This window comes from Pelobates fuscus, chromosome 1 (genome assembly GCF_036172605.1).
Source record: "Pelobates fuscus isolate aPelFus1 chromosome 1, aPelFus1.pri, whole genome shotgun sequence".
Lineage (NCBI taxonomy): Eukaryota > Metazoa > Chordata > Amphibia > Anura > Pelobatidae > Pelobates > Pelobates fuscus.
The window spans coordinates 259,972,435-259,994,430 of record NC_086317.1 but is presented as its reverse complement, the minus strand read 5'-3'; the positions used below and the strand labels follow the sequence as shown (position 1 = coordinate 259,994,430).

General features: G+C 40.5%; 2 protein-coding genes across 3 annotated transcripts in view; one reads left to right on the top strand and one right to left on the bottom strand.

Moving 5' to 3' along the window:
- The window catches only part of TXLNG (taxilin gamma), a 36,783-nt gene extending 28,283 nt beyond the window's left edge, over positions 1-8,500 (bottom strand). The window contains exon 1 of one of the 2 annotated variants that reach the window (XM_063444579.1): positions 8,343-8,500. In XM_063444579.1, coding sequence (XP_063300649.1) covers positions 8,343-8,414 — 72 coding nt within the window. In that variant the 5' untranslated portion in view covers positions 8,415-8,500. Of the gene's footprint in view, positions 1-8,296 lie in introns of both variants that reach the window. The other variant, XM_063444580.1, reaches the window with a different exon arrangement.
- A 221-nt stretch (positions 8,501-8,721) lies between these two features.
- On the top strand, positions 8,722-18,442 carry LOC134593356 (DNA-directed RNA polymerase II subunit RPB11-a). The gene is made up of 4 exons (XM_063444578.1): positions 8,722-8,911; positions 14,047-14,136; positions 17,485-17,659; positions 18,150-18,442. Exons 1-4 carry the CDS (start codon positions 8,859-8,861, stop codon positions 18,183-18,185), a joined length of 354 nt encoding a protein of 117 aa, XP_063300648.1. The 5' UTR covers positions 8,722-8,858; the 3' UTR covers positions 18,186-18,442.
- The last annotated feature ends 3,554 nt before the right edge of the window (positions 18,443-21,996 follow it).

The following is a 21,996-nucleotide window of genomic DNA, read 5'->3' as shown; positions in this document are numbered from 1 at the left end:
CCAATCGTCCAAGTAGTGAACAAGCTTGACGCCGCGCTCCCTTAGATAAGAGGTTATGGGCGTAAGAACTTTTGTAAATATTCTTGAGGCTGATGCCAACCCGAAGGGTAGGGATTTGAACTAAAAAAAAAAAGTGAAATCTCTTTTTATGGCGAACCTCAGGAATCTTTTTGAGGTTACTGCCATAGGGATATGAAGGCAAGCATCCTTTAAATCCAGCTTCACCATAAAATCCCCTTTTCTAAGAATCTGAGTTACGGAAGTAATCATTTCCATTCTGAACCTTTGGTAAGGAAGAAACTTGTTCACTTTTTTTTATTTTTATTTTTTTATAAATATAGGATTGGCCGAAAGGAATGGTCTGATTTTGAGATTAGGAAGAGTCTTGAGAAGACCCCTTGGAATTCCTTGGTCACTGTAACCTTTTCTATAACCCTATTTTTCAATAGCAGAACAGTTTCTGCAAACAGAGCTCCTGGTTACCAGGGGAGGATGGATAAAGGGAAATGAGGAATTGTGGTTTGGAAAGTGCAATTGGTAACCTCTTTTCACCAGATTTAGAATCCATGGATTGCTTGTAGTTTCTTCCCATATTTTGAAGAAACGCTGGATTCTGCCTCCTACTCTCTTGGCATCAGAAACGTCTACCCTAGTCAGATCTATCCCCCTTTTTCTCCCCAAACCTCGGATTTATTTATTTTTTGAAAATAACGAGGCCTATCCTGGTAGGTTCTTTATTTTTATACTGGAAATTTTTATAACCAGGCTTCCAAGGAAATTTCTTGTCTTGAGGAAGGGTTTTTTTTCGTCTCAGACATCTGTTTAATGATCTCTTCTAAAGGAGACCCGAACAGCTTTTATTTTTCCAGTGGGAGTTCACAGAGGACTGATTTTGAAGTTGTATCCGACGTCCAGGCTCTATGCCGCAAGGCTCTACAGGCAACTGAAGATAAGCCCATGTTTCTGGAAGCCAACTTGAGCACTTCATTCATCATATCCATAATAAAAGGTATTCGACAATTTCAAATTTTGTAGCAACTTAACCAGTTGCTTGTCTGGAGATTCCAACATCATCTCCTCTTGTGATTGCAACCACAAGTTACTAACTCTGGATACTGCTGCCCCTGCCAGCAAAGCTTTACATTGGAAACCACGCCCGCAGGAGGTCTCGGCCCTCTTGTCCATAGGATTCTTTAGAGCCGCTACTTTTACAGAAAGCAAAGATTTTCAGAGTAATGATTATTTAATCTTACCTCAAAAACCTCTGAGCCGTGTGGGGGGCTGGTGACAAGGAGAATCCTTTCTAACCAGCATTCAGAGGGAAACAGCACAGCATTTATACGCCCATGGATTAAAATCCGGCGCCATTTTCCGGAAGTTCCGCTTCACGCATGCAGTGTATTACCTGGAACTTCGGTGAAACGCAAAACCACCCAGGCGTGTGTTCCACCGCGGTGCGCGGCCTGTAGCGTCATAAAGGCGTCCCCTGGCCCGCCCATAATCACAAAGCCGGAACATACTCAGCGCAACATAAAATACCTGAAAGGGCTCCGGGACATCCATGGGCAGAGCCATGCAGCTCAACCAACCACCTGGGCGGCTATCGGGCTTCCTCCCCCAGACATCAACCTGTGTGTCTCACCTCAAGTAGACGATCCGTCCCATACTGGGACAAGGAAGAATTGAGGTGGGGTTGCCGGGGTAAACCCTTTATGGAATTAACTTTAATCTTCTAGATGCTTGCCCCAATTAAGGAGGCACAACCCACAGGTACTGCCACCATATGCCAGGAAAAAAAAAAAAAAAAGTAGGAGGGATAGGAAAGAGAAAGATTAAATAGAAAAAGGAATTCGGGTTTGCTGAAAATTTGGACAGGTTGGCAAGTGAATAGAGTACAAGACAAAAAAAACAAAAAAAAAACGCACAAACAAAAAATATTCAATCACAAAGGAAAATATATATAAACCAGAACAGTCATATTTAGGATCAGGGATTTATTTACTACACAGAACTGGCAATTAAATACCAACTGGCACATTTTATGTTGGCAGCCACGTCTGAGAGAGTTTTGTGTCTAATTTGCAATTATACTGACACATCACTACAATTTAGTGAGTTAAAGAGACACGGTCACACCTCCCACAACCCCTCTTAAAATATGTGTATTTCATAAAGATAGAATATTTATGATATACTTAGATTGACTGTGTTGAAATTTCACTGAAATTTCAACCCAGTCAAGAGACATACAGAGACAAAGTAGGGACTATTTTATCTCTTTTTTCCCCCCACCGCCTGCCTTTCTTAGACTCAAGGCGGAGTCTAAGAGTCAATCCCGACAGCCATCACCATTGAAGACTGCAGGGAATTGGCTGTGCATGTGATTTTGAACATCAATGATGTCGGTTTAAGTGGATCGGCGCACGCAAGGGACCGGTTCAGGTAAGTAATCTCATCTTTCACTGCCCCCTCCCCCCCCCGCATCCACTGGACCACCAGCAGCGATATCAGTTGGTGTAATTGGCGAATGTGTCAAAGTCCCCATACAGTTACATAGCCACTTTAGTAGCTGATCTGGAAAAATTCCACAATTGGCTGCTTTAACCTCTGTTTTACCAATTGGATTTCAATTTTCTAAATGTTTAAGTTTTTAACCCTGCTCAGTATTTCATTTCACAAAGTTCAGTGCATTGGATTGTAATATATATCTTGTGGAATCATGCCGTTTGCTGAAATAGGCCCCAATTTAAGGTAACAAAAAGCTGAACTGTAAAAACACCTCAAAGTCGGCTATGCTTTCCTTTTGAATACTGTGGCCTTAAATTTGAAATTTACTTTGAATTTAATCTGAATTCTCACTTTAGTAAATATTCCTTATTGTGATAAAATGGCCAAATCAGGCAGAGCAACTTTTCACTTTCAAAAGTTATACTCCCTCAGAAAGAGATAAAAAGAAAAATTCATCACAATGGAAGGTGAGAAGGAACAGGTGGGAGAACCCCCCCCCCCCCCCCCAAAGTATTATATGAAAGTTGTATTGTTCCTGACCCTATAGTGCTCCTTTAAAAAAGGCATGGATGCCATGAATTGAATAAAAGTTCAAAAATAACAAACACAAAACATATATTCACCTTGTTGACTTGAACATATTTAAAATGTTCTTATATAATTTCCATTCAGTTATTATGAGAACAATACTACAACATAATACCTAAAGCATGTGAATTTGTCTTCTCTGCGTGTCTCACAACATTAACAGCCTGTCTAATAAGATGTGAATGCGCTGTAAAAAAACAAATCCTTATAATCACCTGTTAAGTACATTTCTGCACTGTAAAATCCACATTCACAAAAGACCAAATAATAAAAACACCACCAATGCATAAACACAATATTTGAAAGTGAACATGATATGACAGATATAGGCCAGCAGTTTTCTAACCATTAAGCTTGACCAAAGCTATACAATTACGGTAAGTGTTTCTTCCCTAAATACCGTTAAAAGCTCATACTTTATTTCCATTACCCATGTCTCCTGATGGGAGCATCATTTACATTTCAGTGAGTGTTACACTTGCTGTAAGACACACTTCTCATGCATACCCCCTGTTTGGCAAGTACAGATTTGCTACTCATAACAGGTAAAAAGTCCCCAACACTTATCCAACGTATCTGTTCTCTCTCTATATACTCTCAGATTGCATTCCAAAGCTTGTACAAGAAATCATTCTGGCTGTTTATTTCCTCGCTCAGGGCTGTTGCTGCCATCAGACAGAGCCTGACCCTCTACCCATTTTCCCCCCTTGCAGTCATTGATTTTCCTGAATTCAGTATGCTTAAGGGGAGTCTCCTCTTTTCAAACTGACAAAAGGGCGTTATAGAAGCTTCCACGGCTACATCTATAAAAGGTCAGAGAACCAGTAATGACAGTTCTCAACTGGCTTATCATCTCATGTCAATGAGATGGTTAGTCTGCTGGTGTGGGGTGACTTGCTTATGCTCCTCACTGGACCTGAGCGCTTGCACGTTCTAAAAGTGACCAGTCTCTATGAGGATTGGTGATGCGTGCACACTACCAATAAACAGAGAGAGACAGTTCACCCACACAGTTCGCTTCTCCCTGGAACGGAGTGCTGACAAGTCCACCCAAGAAAGCACTGACTCACCAGGGACTTTAAATCCCACTAGGCCAGTAAGTTATGTAGACAAGATCTGGGCAGTGTTATTCCCAGCTCTTTAATTGCCCATTCTTCTAAGTGGAGCTCAGAGCTTGCAGAGACTGCAGAGACGGTAACCTACAACCATAACCACTTATATAAGCTTACAGGTTAAATTGTACTTTTCAGTTTATATCTCTCAGCTAACAGATATAAAAACTACAACTGTGCAGTAGAGTTACACGAGTATTTCTGCACTCACTTTGGCTCAGCGTGTCCTAGAAGCACAACAACTATACATTTATAGTTTATGTATAAATTTTTTTTTTAATCATTCATTTATTATTTTCATAAATAAGACAAACAAATTACATTCAACAAAGACAAAAATGCTTGACCTTTAACAGACCCTTATTAATATCAAACTTTAAGCTTGTTGTATACATTTTTGGGGGGATATAATATGCGTGAGTTTCCCAGTTCTCAAGCATATAACTAAACAATGTAAAAAAAAATACAATATAGACATTTATGTACCTGTTACACTCACTGTAGGGATAGGCCCGGTGCGGATCACTGTCGCCCCGTGCACCACACTCAGCTTAGAGATCAGCCTTGCCTTAGCAACTTGTAACATACGCATCTTGCGACTTTACACTGCACAACACCACTAGGCTACCAACTCAGTCTCTAAATGCCAGCATGATAATCTGAATGTCAATTGCTATTAATTATTATTATTTCAGTTATAATAAACATGCTTCACTCATAACAGTGACATATTTTATCACGGTCTATTTGAGACCCACCCCTAGTATCAATGATAATAGACATATAAAATAAGCCCTCCAACTTATATACTGTGATATTTATGCTCTTAATCCACTGCAATATCTTAACACCATATTCTCCGTTTTAATTCTAATGTGACGAGAAAGAGAGGAAAAAAACCCAAAAAAAACTGATTCATCCAGTGTTTCAGTTATTTAAATGTATTACCCATTAATGTTACTTCTGTGCATCCATTAATATTCCCTAATTAAACCCTACTATTTATACGAGCTTGATCCCAGCTTCAAAGCACATGTTTCACCCCGATCTCATACGCCCCTTATTAGACCATATTAACAACAAATTGGTCGGCCATAAGAAAAAATGTGACCATATTAACAGACCCTATCCCTATTACTTCTCTTCCTACTCAGTGCAACGATTTCAATTGAAGCCATAAAGAAGCCTTTTGGGGATCATCAAATATTACTATATCATTATCCTGTATCACTATTAATTTAATTGGATATCCCCAATTGTACTTAATCAGATTATTCCTCAATATGTTAGTTACTATGCCAAAGGCTCTTCTGTGTTTCCTGGTAGTCCGTGATAAGTCCTAGAATATTTGAAGGTTGATATATGGGTATTTGTCATTTTTTTCCTACTTTTTCTCTGTGTTTAAGCAGGAGTTGTTCTTAAACCAAAATTGATGAAAACAAATGATCATGTCTGTTTGCCGATGCTGGTAGTCCTTTGGGTCTAGGGAGACGATGAAATCTGTCCATTACATTATTCACTGATTCCATACCCATACCAAAGTCCCAGAAAAAATCCCACAGTATATATTTCTCCAATTTATCCCCTTTGAATTGTTAATATATACGTATATAATAAGTAAAGTGGCACACCATGCTAAATTGACCCACATGTTAATACACTACAGGAAAAATTCAATTAAACAAAAATACACTGTTGCACCTGCAGATACAGTTTAGACCTTCATGTCTATCTGACCTAGCTTGCTTTCTACAATAACACACGACTTCTAGTGGACGGTCTTCCTTTGCTAACCTGACTTTATAGACATGTGCAGTTATTTCTGTTTTATGTGTTATGCTTTGTACATATTAGCAAACTTGATATATAGGTTGTACTTAAAATGTGGCAATATATGCTTTTAGATTATTGACTGTCTATGCAAAGCTACAAAAAAAATATAAAATAAAAAATACTCTAAAGTTTAAAAATGATAATGATATTTAGAACTCCTGCTTTTACTACAAATCCTCAAAGTTTGCAGTGAGCGGTCACCAAACCTGGAAATGGCTAAATCATTCCTGATATAACCATTATTTTCATAGTACGGATTAAGGAACAGCGCACACATAAAACATTTCTATAAGGCTACTTAAAAATCACCTCTCAGCAAACAAATATGGGGATTCAGTTCCACCATATGGCCATGTGTTAAGCCCACTATTACATCACAGTACCACAATATCGGTGGGTCTTACATTAATTCCAACCTGGAAGAAATTAAATACTGCTAGTACTAAATATGCTTAAAGAGATTCTCTAGTGCCAGGAAAACAAACCCGTTTTCCTAGCACTGCAGAATCCTGGAGTCACCTCCCCCCCTGCGTTGCTGAAGGGGTTTAAAACCCCTTCAGTCACTTACCTGAACCAGCACCGATGTCCGTCGGCGCTGGGTCAGGCTCCACCCATGCAGACGGGGGAGACCTAATGCACATGCGCGGCTATGGCCACGTGTGCATTAGACCTCCCCATAGGAAAGCATTATTCAATGCTTTCCTATGGGGATTCCGATGACGATGGAGGTCTTTATGCAGAGTCCCTAAAACAACTTGAGCTTATTGCAGCAGCAAAAACATGCGAGGAAGGCTGCACTTGATGGACGCAAGTCTCTTTTCAGCTATGTAACTAGGTAACAGTTTGGGTGTATAGATCAATGGCTGTCAGCCGGTCCTGCTACTTCCTGGCTGTTTACCTCACTGAAGCTAAACTCAAGAGGCTGGCAACAACTAAAAGCATCTCTTTTGGAAAGCCATCTTCATGCGCTGCATTGGGAAGTCGGGGTTAAGTTGGAGGGGAAGGGGGTTGCAAAGGCTGCAAATTAAGAGATCTGCCACCTTTGCAAGCTGCTTTTAGATATTTTCCAAATAAAAACATGCATTTAACTGTGCATCTTTTCCATGTGGGTATATCTGCTATACAGTGTACGAAACGAGGATCGAATTAGAGTAGAATTAACACACTGCTGTTGCCTTGTATTTAGAAATGTATCTCTGATCTTTGAGCACACACACCATAGTACATGAGTAAACAGTAGGTAATGGAGGCTCCATATTCAAGGTGGACAATAACTGCTTCAGTCTAAATTAAAGTACTGTATGTGAAAATGCTAAACACAACAATCCAGGAAACTAGTCTTATATATCAAGTACTTCTGGCAAAACCAAAATACAAATATGACACGTAAAATATATCAAAGTAAGGGCCAGCCATGTCATTCTTATAAAGGGGCTGGAGCTCAGCATGCCCTTTGTGGGAGCTGTTATGACACCAGTACAGTTGCCCCCCCAGGGATGATGTCAGGGGGCTGTTACCCCCTCTGATGGCAGTACAGTTGCCCCCAGGGATGATGTCAGGTGGCTGTTACCCCCTCTGATGGCAGTGCAGTTGCCCCCAGGGATGATGTCAGGGGGCTGTTACCCCCTCTGATGGCAGTGCAGTTGCCCCCAGGGATGATGTCAGGGGGCTGTTAGCACCCCTCTGATGGCAGTGCAGTTGCCCCCAGGGATGAGGTCAGGGGGCTGTTACCCCTCTCTGATGGCAGTGCAGTTGCCCCCAGGGATGAGGTCAGGGGGCTGTTACCCCTCTCTGATGGCAGTGCAGTTGCCCCCAGGGATGATGTCAGGGGGCTGTTACCCCCTCTGATGGCAGTGCAGTTGCCCCCAGGGATGATGTCAGGGGGCTGTGTTACCCCCTCTGATGGCAGTGCAGTTGCCCCCAGGGATGAGGTCAGGGGGCTGTTACCCCCTCTGATGGCAGTGCAGTTGCCCCCAGGGATGATGTCAGGGGGCTGTTACCCCCTCTGATGGCAGTGCAGTTGCCCCCAGGGATGATGTCAGGGGGGTGTGTTACCCCCTCTGATGGCAGTGCAGTTTCCCCCAGGGATGAGGTCAGGGGGCTGTTACCCCCTCTGATGGCAGTGCAGTTCCCGGAGAGGTCAGTCCCCGGTTAGTATCCAGGTGTGCGACGCTGACAGGTGTGCTCGCGGTGATCACGTGCTCCTCCCTCCCTCCCTCGTGGGTGCCCGGTGTGCTCTGCGTTGGATGTCGCACCTTGCTGGGAGCCGGCTGTTAGTCCCCCTCCCCCGTGACCCATTACCATGGAAGGCTCGTGCAGTGTGCCGGGGTACTCCTCCGCTGCCGCAGCTCCCTCCACCTGGCTGGACATCATGTGACGCAGTCTTGTAAGTGCCGCGCTCCAGCAGTGCTCCTGCTCCACACTCTGCCCTAGGACACCGCAAGCTACCGACCAATCAGGCGAAGGCCAGCATGAGCGCGACACGGTGACGCACTGCCCACGTGACAAGCCCAGCGTAAAAGGCGGAAACGCTCCTGTCGCCATGTTTGAGAATGGCACAGTGTACCGAGTAGACGCACTTTTTAGTTGTCCGTTTTTATACTTTGCACGCGGGCGACGAAAATATGCCACAGCCGACCGGCTTAGGCTAGGAAGTGGTGTGTGTTATTTTCCCCACATCTCCATGGGGCAGTGTGGGTATGGGGAGGAATGAGCGCGGGAAGTGACGCGATGTCGCGCTGGTGATGTCATCAGAGAGCGACCCACACCTGGTTAGTCAGTCGGTGCTCGGGCTGTAAGAAGCCGCTCACCGGGAACATGAACGCACCGCCCGCATTTGAGTCCTTCCTGCTGTTCGAAGGAGAGAAGAAGTAAGTGGCCATAGTTATTTATTATTGTTATTAGTTTCTGCATGTGTCATTGATGGGAGGATGGTAATATACAGTCTGTAATGCAGGGGCTTCTGTGCTAAACAAAGAGTTGTTCTTACATACAGAAACGATTTTCCAATAGTTTCTGGCTTTGCTTTATTCTATATTTGTTTCAGGTGATGGCTCTATCAAAATACCCCCCCCCCCCAGCATTAAATAGATGGGGGGGGGGGGGGGAAACACTCTTAAATTAAGAACCCCTCCCCGTGTTTAACTATAGGTTTTACTTCGCCAAACTGCTCATTGCTACACTAACCACAACCTCATAGAGGAGCATTGGGAAGCCAGTGTGCATGTGCAGTGAATGTCCCATAGGAAGTTTTACTTTGTTTGTGCAGCGGAAGCACCTGTTCTGTACGTCATACTGATGTGGCTTTAACATAGCAGGGTTAAAAGGACAGGGCCACTGCACCCAGACCACTTCAATGAGATGAAGTGAACTGCAGGTGTGTTGCCCAACGTCGGCTAGGGGGTTGGCGACAGTGTTCTGAGCTATACTTGCTGTGCCTTCACTCAAGAGAACTGCAGGCAATGCATGAAGGTACCCAAAGGTAGAGAGACTGGATGGAGTTAATCACCAGACCAACTACAGCTTAATGTATCTGTTCTGGTGAGTATAATCATTGCCTTCAGGCATTTTCAAGTATTTAAACTGCCCCCCTAGGGACACCTCCTGGTGGCCATTCCTCAGATGGCCACTGGAGGTGCTTCCTGGGGCCGTGCTGCCATTCAGCATCTCTGCGCTCTGCATGGAGACGCTGACATTTTCTCATAGTTATGCATTGATAAAATGCATCTCTACGAGGAAGTGTTCATTGGCCAAGACTCTCAGATGTTTAGACATGCAGGTCTAAATGAAAAAATATTTTAGTAGTGTCAGTAATTTTTAATATTCTCAAGGTGCTCTGATTGTTGGTATTGTATCTTGCACATCAGGTAGAGCAAAGTGAAACTGTACGCAACATTGTATAATTGAAACACCTGAAAATTAAGCTAGGGGAGTGTAGGCAACAGTGTGTAATAATAAATTGAAATATAGAACAAAATAAGAGCAAAAAGCGGCACTGTAATGGCCGAATCCTCTTGGTTTTTTTTTTGTTTTGTTTTATCTTATTTTTTTCCACCCCCAAAAAGGCCAAATAAAAATCCATAATACTCATTGCAACTGTTAAAATAAACCCGAGCGCAAGAAAAAAAAAACGACACCAAAAAAAGATTCCATCTTTACCCAGACTCAGACTGAGCTCCGCATGGTGGGGAAAGGCTTTTAAAGCCTTCCCACGCCCTGCAATTTGACTTAAAGCACTCTGGTTGAATCCAAACCAACCAATCAGTCCTCTGACAGGTAAATGAAGAGACTGACAGGTAAGTCTCTACATTCACCTGTCACAGAACTCTGGTTGTCTTGGAATCCAACCTATCAGAGTTCTCGGAGTCCTTTTACCCAGCGTGGAAAAGTTCTTTGGAATTTGTGTAAGTTGACTCATAACACTGTGATTGGTTGCTTAAAACTGTTCTCATTATGTTAGGACGAAATTCAGTAGTTTCCCCGGCATTCTGTCTGTGACAGGACGTTCAGGAATATTGACAGGAAGCATCGCAAGATCACGGAGGAAAGATAAGAATTGTGGGAAAATTTCTCTGACCACAGGAAACAGAGCACACTTTGCTCCTCCACTGGTCATAGATGGTCAGGCGTAGGAAACCTCCATAAGACAAAATAGTCCCTACTTTGTCTTATGTTTTAAAGGAGCACTATAGGGTCAGGAACACAAACATGTATTCCTGACCCTATAGTGTTAAAACCACTATCTAGCCCCTTTGCCTCCCTAAAGATAGTAAAATATTACTTGTATTCAAGTCTGAAGCTGCTACCTCTGCCTGTGAACTTCCTCTGACATCATCAGAAGTGGTGGCCTGATCCAATTACAGTGCTTCCCCATAGGATTGGCTGAGGCTGATCAGGGTCAGAGTCAGCATGATTAACCCCTTAAGGACACATGACGTGTGTGACACGTCATGATTCCCTTTTATTCCAGAAGTTTGGTCCTTAAGGGGTTAAAACACAGCCCTGGCCAATCGGCATCTCCTCATAGAGATGAATTGAATCAATGAATCTCTGAGGAAAGTTCAGTGTCTGCATGTTGAGGGAGGAGACACTGAATATTTGGATGCATTTTAGACAGCCATGACCCAGGAAGGATCTCTAGCAGCCATCTGAGGAGTGGGCAGTGAAGTTATCACTAGGCTGTAATGTAAACACTGCATTTCTCTGAAAAGACAGTGTTTACAGCAAAAGTCCTGGAGGTGATGATTCTACTCACCAGAACAAATACCATAAGCTGTAGTTGTTCTGGTGACTATAGTGTTCCTTTAAAGAAAACTAGAGCAGACAGGAAGAAATGAAGAACAGATCCTGAGAGAGGGAGAGAAGAGGAATCGATTGGGAAAGGTAGGTTCGGCATGATAGTGCCATTCTAAGTCCTGAGAATTGCAAGGTGGGGCTTCCATGGATTGGATTTGTTCTTCCAGCACATCCCACATATGCTCAATTGAATTGAGATCTAGGGAATTTGGAGGCCAGGACAACACCTTACTGTCATGTTCCTGAAACCCCTCCTGAACAACTGTGGTAGGGTGCATTATCCTACTGGAAGAGGTTACTGCCATCAGGGAACACCATTGCCATGAAGAGGTGTACATGGTCTGCAACCATCTCTAGGTAGGTGGTACGTATCAAAGTAAAAGGCACATGAATGCCAGGACCCAATGTTTCCCAGCTGAACATTGTACATTGCTCAGAGCATAACACTGCTTCTGTCAGCCTGCCTTCTTTCCATAGTGCATCCTGCTGACATCTTTCCCAGGTAATCAGCTCACATGCACCCGGATATCCACCTGACCTAAAAGAAAACGTAATTCATCAAATCAGGCAGTCTTCTACCGTTGCTGTATATTCAAGGCACTAGACAGGGACCCCAACTTAAAATTATTTTGTGTGTCAGAACAAATAGATTGTCTGTTGCTCACGTCCCCATTGCAGGCTTTTTCGGTGGTGGACAGGGGTCATCATGGGCACTCGGACTGGTCTGCGGCTACGCAACCCCATGCACCACAAACTACAATGCACTGTGTGTTTTGACAACTTTCTATCCTGGTCAGCATTATGTTTTTCAGCAGTTTGAGCTACAGTAGCTCTTGTGTGGCAAGCCTTCACTCCCCACATGCATCAGTGAGCCTTGGGTGCCTATGACTGTTCGTGCTGCCTAATATATCCCATCCCTTTACAGGTGCCATTGTAACAATTTAATCAATGTTATTCACTTCATCCAACATTAAAACCATTGAAAGGTGCTGAGTGTACATTCCATAGATTCAGACTTTATTTGGGTTGTGCATCTCCATATATCTGCCTCTAACAATGGTTTCAGTAAGGTTATACTTGAGTTCATCTGCACTAACCATCACAGTTAAAGCAGTGAAAAATATTCTGTGGCTTATATACAAATAGATACTCTATGTTCAGTGTTGCTTGACTTGTAGTGTATCATCATTTAATATAAAAGAGTCACTAAAAGCTAGTTATGGATTGTGCAAATCATATTTGAAAAATATCAGGGCATGCCAGAAAATAAAAGTAGCCTTACATGTGACTCGTACTTAAAGGATCACTGTAGTGTCAGGAAAGCAAAGCGGTTTTCCTGACACTATAGTGCCTAAGGGTACCCCCACCCTCAGGATTCCCCTCCCGTGGCACTGAAGGGGTTAAAACCCCTTCAGCCACTAACCTTAATTCAGCGCCGGGCTCTCTCGGCGCTGGTGACCTCTCCTCCCCTGCCGACATCAGCTCACAGGTGGAGCGGAATGCGCGGCAAGTGCTGCGCGCATTCACACTGTCTATAGGAAAGCTTTTCTCAATGCTTTCCTATGGACGTTCTGCACGCTTGGTGCGAATTTCGCATGCAGCGTCGCAGATGCGGCTGTCAGGAAGACAGCCACTAGAGGTTGGATTAACCCTGCTATGTAAACATAGCAGTGTCTCTGAAACTACTATGTTTACATGTGAAGGTTAAAACCTGAGGGACCTGGCACCCAGACCACTTCATTGAGCTGGTGTGGTCTAGGTGACTATAGTGTCTCTTTAAAACATTGTCTGAGCATATGTGTGCTTTATAAATTACATAAAATGATGCATTTCATGTAAATTAGGTTAACTTTTGGCTGAATTAAGAGTGCCTCCTGGCACCATAACATAATTTAGATTAAGTTGTTATGGTGCCTGGAGTGTCCCTTTTTTAATAAACAGAAAAGTAAAGCAAGTTCCAGCATGTGCAATCAGTTCTCATATAAAGAAAGGTAACAAACAAAAATGGATACATAAAGAAAAAAAATAGCCTTTATTAGTATATCTATCAATCTTAATTATGCAGGAAGATAAAATTCACTGGTAGTATGCACTAGATTTACGTACAAAAAGAAGGCAAGATTGTTTGTTGCCTTGTACACATAAATTTAAATGACATTTCTTTGTGGATGCCTGATGCATCATGGGGCAGCAGAGGCATGTTTTATTCTTTATTCCTCATCATTATTTGCTCCTGTAAAGACATCAATAGGGGTAAGTGAGGAACTATCATTTCCAGTTTCGATTTAAAGCGGCATTATATTGGTGCTTAGAGGACCCCTTAATCAAAATTATTGACAAAAATCCACTGAAATAGTGTGTACTATTTCCATTGGCCAGTGATGGACAGAAACTGATAGGCTGACACACTCGGTCGATCACGGACTTCCTGGCTAAATCTTCCTTGTACTGTGGCGGCAGAGAAAGGAAGCCAGGGGGACGGCTGTGCCAGAGCCCCAACTTCAAGGAAGGTAAGGCACCCAGATACATCTGCCTCCATACCAATTTCTGTGAGCTGCAGTTGTCGTGCAGGTAAGAATGTTCTTTTAAAAAGTTCATACCGTTATATCTTACAACTAGAGTAAATCATTTTTATCTTTTGTTGCTTTTGAAGCACATTTAAAAAAAAAAAAAAAAAAAAGCTTATATATTTTTGTATTTGTTTTTGCAGGATAACAATTACAAAGGACACAAAAGTACCAAATGCTTGTTTATTTACCATAAACAAGGAAGATCATACAATAGGAAACATCATTAAATCGTAAGTACTATGCAGGGTTCATAAATATTACCACAACTTACTATAATATGAGTAAAACACTTTTGCATTTTTTAATGTTAACTATTTTTCTTGTGATTCATGATTTTATCAATGAATTTATATAGATCTGATGTCTTTTAAAATAGCCACTAAACAATTAACTTGGTTATGTGCAGCTCTTAGTTGAAGAAAGAGCTCAAAGCTTCAGACCAAGTTGACACGTAGCTGACAGCTCTGAGAGGCAGTACACTGTTCACAAAACAGGTTAATTGTTTAGAACTAAACATGTGAATTGCAAATTTTAGGCCAAAATAGAACTGAACTAAAATTTTGACAACTGTGCTATGTTTAGAAGATCACATCTAAGATAGCTCCTCTTCAAAAGTGTCCAGCCCAATAACTTAATGAACTGTAGGATGGGTTTCCATGAAGTATGAACTGAGAGGCAGCCAAATAGGCTTGTCTGTAACTTGGCTGGTAAATTTGGAGAAATATACTTACAAAGGCCTTACTAATGCAATGTAATTATTATGCACATATGGTCTCATGTAAGTGAGAGTGAAGTCCCATCTTTAATTCACTTCATCTATTGCCTTGGGCAAGTGCAATGATTAAGGAGAACACATGTTTAGTTACAGGTATAAATACTAGATCTAAGCGTCATCAAAATTCAAGTTTGGGCTTATCTGAATTTCGTCTGTTGTTCATTCGTTTTTCAACGAAATGCGGCTGCATCTTGAAGCTGTTAAGTTTAAAAAAAACTCCCTAAATTGGTACCCTTGTGGGATTGCCATATTTAAGGGTATCCGATTAGGGAGCTGTTTAGTAGGTCCATTTTGGTATCCTTATGAGAATCCCACAAAGATTAGCCATAGCTGCCTAGTGGCTTGTCTTTTCTTATGACTGTGAACAGCCACTGGTTACTCGTTGTTTAATAGACATGCCCCTACTCGCAGCAGGGCAGGTAGTGGCAGGAAGGAGGATTTAACCAAGCATGACAACAACTTCAATTAAAAAGGAAGTGGTCATGGTGCTTTTAGTGCCTCTTTAATTTAAAGGACACCCAAGTAGCTCTTCGATCTCTTGATTCACTGAAGTACTGGTGCCTGCTCTTTCCAAATGAATCTCACGTCAGTAAGAAGATCCATCTCAAATTATCAAGCAATCATTCGTCTCAGTTTGATTGTTATTAAATACAGTGATCACTATATAATATAGAATGCACACTATAACACTCACTGATATTAAATATAAACCTTTAATTAGTATGCAAATAAAGAATATTTTTACATATTATACAAAATAGGAACAGAGTAACAGTACAAGGCAAATTGCACGCAAAATAATATATCCAAACCTTACAAGCCACCAACTACCCCAACGTTTCGACACCAACTTGCTGCCTTTATCAAGGGTACCGGTGTCTCTGCCTTGAGGCTTCTAAGGTTTGGATATATTATTTTGTGTGCAATTTGCCTTGTACTGTTACTCTGTTCCTATTTTGTATAATATGTAAAAATATTTTTTATTTGCATACTAATTAAAGGTTTATATTTCATATCAGTGAGTGTTATAGTTGCATTCTATATTATATAGTGATTATAGTGTTTAAGCACTTGAGTGCTTGTATGGTTTGCACCTAGCTAATATTGATTTGTTTAATAGTAATTTTGTCTTTTCGTGTGGTTTTTGCTTATAGATTATTAAATACAGTGAACCACAGAAGAATGTCAACTGAATGAAATTGACCAGATTTGCAAAAGCAAGTCCATTGTTTAGTGAATTGACCCTTCATTAAATTATATATTGCACAACTGATTAAAGGGACACTATAGTCACCTGAACAACTTTAGCTTAATGAAGCAGTTTTGGTGTATAGCATATGCCCCTGCAGCCTCACTGCTCAATCCTCTGCCATTTAGGAGTTAAATCCCTTTGTTTATGAACCCAAGTCACACCTCCCTGCATGTGACTTGCACAGCCTTCCATAAACACTTCCTGTATAGAGAGCCCTATTTAGGCTTTCTTTATTGCAAGTTCTGTTTAATTAAGATTTTCTTATCCCCTGCTATGTTAATAACCTGCTAGACCCTGCAAGAGCCTCCTGTATGTGATTAAAGTTCAATTTAGAGATTGAGATACAATTATTTAAGGTAAATTACATCTGTTTGAAAGTGAAACCAGTTTATTTTTCATGCAGGCTCTGTCAATCATAGCCAGGGGAGGTGTGGCTAGGGCTGCATAAACATAAACCAAGTGATTTAACTCCTAAATGACAGTGAACTGAGCAGTGAAATTGCAGGGGAATGATCTATACCAGTGATGGCGAATCTATGGCACACGTGCCACAGCTAGCACGCCGATCCCTCTCTGTGGGCACGTGGCCATTGGTTGCTGGTAGGGTGCCCCGTGGTATATTCACTGCGAGGCTAACAAGGCATTTGCCTTGGGCGGCACTGCCTTGTTAGCCTTGTGTCATGGGGGGCCCATGAGCTGGCCGGCTGGCCACCTTTGGGCTCCCACGAGGCGGGCTGCAACTTCTATTACGGGCTTGCGGCAAGGGAGTGTTGTAGCCTGAGCTTTTACTGCTCAGCTCCCACGAGTGATGCCGGGAGCCGGAATATGACATCAGACCGTCTCCCAGCATCACTAAGCAGCGTGCAAGGGACCTGAGCAGGAAGACCAGAGCTCCCTTGCCGCCTACTCTGACAGTTTGCCCGCTGCCTGCCTGTCCAGCAGCCCCACTGGACCCCAGGTGAGGAAACCACTCCAGTTCTCCCACGGAGGCTTGGTGGAGTTAAATTAAAATTAAACTTTTTTTTAAAAATAGTAATTTGTGAGTGTTGGGGGAAATGTGAATGAGTGTGTGTCTGTCAGTTAATGTGTGTGTATATATGTCAGTGACTCTGTGTATGTCTGTCAGTGTGAGTGTCTGTCTGTGTGTGTGTGTGTGTGTGTGTGTATGTCTCTCAGTGAGTGTTTGTGTGTTTCTGTCAGTTAATATGTGTGTGTGTGTGTGTGTCTGTCACTCTTTGTATGTCTCTCACTGAGTGTGTGTCAGTGTCTGTGAGTGTGTGTGTCTGTCAGTCACTGTGTGTGTCTGTGTATAATTGTCGTGTTTAATTGTGTGTTGGCACTTTGAGAAAAATAAATTGGTTTGTATTGCGGTTTGGGCACTCGGACTCAAAAATGTTTGCCATCACTGATCTATACACTAAAACTGCTTTATTTAGCTAAAGTAATTTAGGTGACTATAGTGTTCCTTTAAACATTTTAGCACCAATTTCACTGTGGAACTGTTAATGTGATTTAGTTATAAAAATTAAAATGTTTGTGTTTTATTTCCAGTCAGTTGCTGAAAGATCCTCAGGTGCTGTTTGCTGGATATAAAGTTCCACATCCACTGGAACACAAAATAATTATAAGAGTTCAGACAACCCCTGACTACAGCCCTCAAGAAGCATTCACCAATGCAATTACTGACTTAATAAGTGAATTGTCCCTTCTTGAAGAAAGATTCAGAGTATGTAACCTGTCTTAATGTTGAATTAACAAACACATATTATGATACTGTATTGTGCCAAAATGGTAACACTAAAATAAAAAGGCATGACTGGTAGACATTCCAGATCTTAAAATAAAATGTAAGTGCCATTTTGCCAAGCATTATTCAACAAATGTAAAACTATCTTGATTTAATTTGAGGATATTGTCATAATGTTACCAGAACAGTTGCTGTTTGAATTCACTCGCTAAAGTAGCTGATTCACAGTAATGTTAAACTACCAAACTGTTACATTGGGTCCACATATGCTGAAAAAAAAGGCTTGTAGAATTTAGTCTTTGGGTTATATCCAGGAATAAAAGCAATGTTTTTATATTAATAACTTTTTTAAAATTCATTCTTGATTTTATATAATTATACAGAGAACATGCATGCAATGTTTTTGTTTATTGTGGGTTCAATAGTAAATCAACATTAATATATATATATTTTTTTATATATTTTGCAGGTTGCAATCAAAGACAAACAAGAAGGCATTGAATAATGCATTTGCCACTGATAATTGTTAGAATATTTGCAAATTTAGAACCTGTTCTTTATGTGTTTGATTTGTATTGAGTAATATTTTTTTATAAATAAAATAGCATAATATTGGTTAAAACAGATGTCACTTTTTATTTATATAATGTATAATTTTATATTGTTTTGCCAGTGATGCTGAATTATTTGTCTAACAGAATAGACTTTAGCAATGTAGATAAGCTGTACGCAAGATTGTTCAAATAATTTCAAGATAATAAGGCATTTTAAAAACAAACTGTTTTCGGTTATCTAAACTAAAAGAAAATTTTATGCCACAAATTCAATTACATGCAAAGTCTTATCAATGGAAACATTCCAAAATGTTTGACCACTTTTCAAGCAAGTTGCCATGCCTAAATAAATTCAGGCTACCGTGGTAACATAAGAATTGGACCTGATGGAAGCTGGTGGTATGTATTTACGATGTGGAGCTACTGATTGGCTTAATGCCTCAACTGACCACTCTAAGCCAATCAGCGGTGCCCCTACCAAATGCTGCCCAAGCCTTCCATGTAAGATTTCAGATAGTGGAAGGACGTGGGACGGAGTGATACTGGCACTGGAGCACAAATTTTGGGGTGAACAGTTTAACCCCTAAAGGTGAGCCTGCACCAGACACCCTGGCACTTTAACAACTTTATTTTGATGAAGTTCTTATGGTGCCCAAACTGGTCTTTTAATTAAAAGTATGTTGACCCTTTACTGAAATGAGAGGGGGATATTGTAATATAATACACAAAGATTTGAATACCACAGAAATCACTGATATCAGTAAAGATAAGTGGACCTATAAAATATGGCTAAAAGCATTATCCAGGAATTGCTTTAGGAATCCATAAATGGAAATTAAAGATATTGGCAAAATACAAAAATATTAAAATGTAACTTTTATTGCTAATTTGTATTAAATTGATTTATTCTCAATGTAGAGACGAGAAATACATGAGATACAGTGGAACCTCGGAACTCAAACGTTCCAGAAGGCTGTTCGAGTTCCAATTTGTTCAAAAACGGAATCAACATTTTCCATCAGAATTAATGTAAATTTGATTAATCTATTCCAGATCCCCAAAACTACAGCATTTTAACACAAATTTTACAGTTTAATGCCTTACATGCATAAAATCAAATAGAAGTAAAATAATAAACACAATGTGCAGTAAATGAAAATGTAACTTTACTTTACCTGTAATGATGAGAATTAATGGTGTAAGTGGAAAGCGAACTGTTCTTCTGGCATTTAAAATTTGAATAAAGTGAGACATGGCATTATAAGTTTGAACATGTTTGTGAAGTGGAAATCAATAAATTTATTATTTTATGTATCTGCCCCTGGCCAAATTAAAGAAACAGTGCGTGCACGCTCCCTGAAGTAATTCACACCAGACACAAGTTTCAGGTTAATAAAGAACTTGAGGAATGTTTATTAGAGGGGGTGGCATGCCCCTTATAAAGCAAAATTACATCATAAGCATTGTCAGAGATAACATGAAATGAAATAATACATTAATAATTGGTTAAGTGTTTTATTCAAAGCACGTCCTACTGGGTGTGCCATCATTACTGTCGTCATGAAGTTCTCCCCTGGATTCCAGCGCCATCTTGAAAATGAGTGTTTAGTCGATGGGTGGGGTACTCCTGAGTGACATCTAGTGGTCATTTTAGTAATTTATTGAATAATACTGATTCTAACTAAATGGAGTAAATAGGCATTTTACTTTAGCTAATATTCTGTCCACAACAGTTTGTGACATGTTTGTTCGGGTACCGTTTTTTTTTTTTTTCCCTCTCTCTCTCTAAAAAAATTTTCAGCTACTGAATTGTTCGGATAAGGGACCGTTCGAGGTTCCACAAATAAAAATAGTCATAAAATAGCTGCCCTCTTAAATCTATAATCCTCTAAATGCTGTATTGCAACTAATTGTTAGTTATGTCTCTATCCCCGTCCATGAAAGTAGGAAAGATATTATGTGTATACTTCACTAGGATACAATAACCTGCTCTAGTGAATACAGCAAACAAAAAAAAATGGTATCAAAATAGAAACTGTGCAAAATTATCAGCCACTGCTGTTGTAACTGGACAAAGAAGGGACAGGTTAAAAAAAATAAAAAATAAATTAAGATCCGTAATAAATAACCACAACTATGTTAAACCTGCCCAAAGTGTAAAATACCCTGTACTACTTCTGTATCCCAGAGAAGCTGATGAGATCTACTTAAAAACAAAAGAAGAGAGAATGGAATTGAGAAATGATAAAAGGTGTATTCCTTATTATTGCAGAAAGGGAGAATTATATACATTGGGTAGATTATAATTTCTTTCCTGCTTTAAGAAGCCAGTTGCAAGAGAAGCTCTAGTCAACTTGACAGGAATAACCCAGCAGAGTAAAAATGACTGACCGTACAGGTGAAAGGAAACTGCATATTACAACTTTTAAGTATTTCACTCCCCAAACACAATTGTGTTCTCACCAGTGTGAGGACGTGGAGTGTGACAAAAGTATACGTAAACAACTTGGCTTTTATATCTAAAACATACGATGACCTGACTTTGCTTTTATGTTAAATTTCACTTAACCCAGTCCTAACCCATCCATCTCCATATTTAATTTTACTGTAACTGAAGGAACACTTCCACCATCATAACAATTTTACCTCATTGAAGTTGTTATGGGGCAGGACTGTCACGGCACCATCTTACTTTCAAGGGGTTTAAACATTTAATAAATATTGATTTTAGGTTGATCCTCTGGCAGTCAACACGGCTCTCACCCAACTTTCTTCCAAGAAATTAAAATGTGAAAGACATAACTTATTCTTACAGTGACATTCTAGGCACCATAACTACATAATGATTAAGTGGTTATGGTGCCAGGCGTCCCCAGGTATCTTGATTGCTTTTACTCTTATATTGCAATGTGGACGCCCTCTGTGCTTCCAGTCTAAGACAATTGCCCAATAGAGTGATCTCATATTGTCTAATATTTACCTTCTGCTTGATCAATCATTGAAGTGGAGTAAATTAGTAAGCCATCTTGGCGGTGAGCTTGACTACCAGAGAATGTATCCAAATTGCCATAACGTCCTAAAAGTGCTGATTTTTCTTCAGACATGGAGATAACCCCTAAAGTATTTCAGCAGGTTGAAGAGTTTTAAGGGTTTGAAATTTCCTTATAACTGGAATGTCAATATCTTCCTACCTCCTAATTGCCTTTTACTACATTCATTATTTATTTACAGTGTTTATACAATTTGTGACACAAAATTAAAGTGGTTAGGAAATGATTAAATGTTGATTAGCTGCAATTACACATGCATGATTATAACAATGTTATTGTTACAAGTAATAATTAGAAGCCTATAACAAGTGCATTGTTATTCATACAGTGATAAACTGTCTGTACAAGTCATGCCATTCATAGGTAGTGAGTGATGTCAGGGATTTTTTTTCTTCAATTGTTTTTTGAAAAAAACATAGCAGACATGGTGTCTTTCTAACAATCTAAAGACAGTCAAATTGAACTGATTAGGCTATGCTTGATTAATGCCTTGTCAACAGCATCCCCAGTCTAGCCTCTATATGTAAAGGGGAAGGTCTACAGCAATGGATATGTCAATTGTGTCCACATTTGGATGATGCTCTTACACAATGAATTCAGTTGAAGTACAGGCAGAATTGACATCACTAATGGGAAAGTAGGACCTTCTGCATTCGTTCTATCGTGACCGAAAAACACCTACCAAAAACACTGTTGTGCTAAAAACATATAA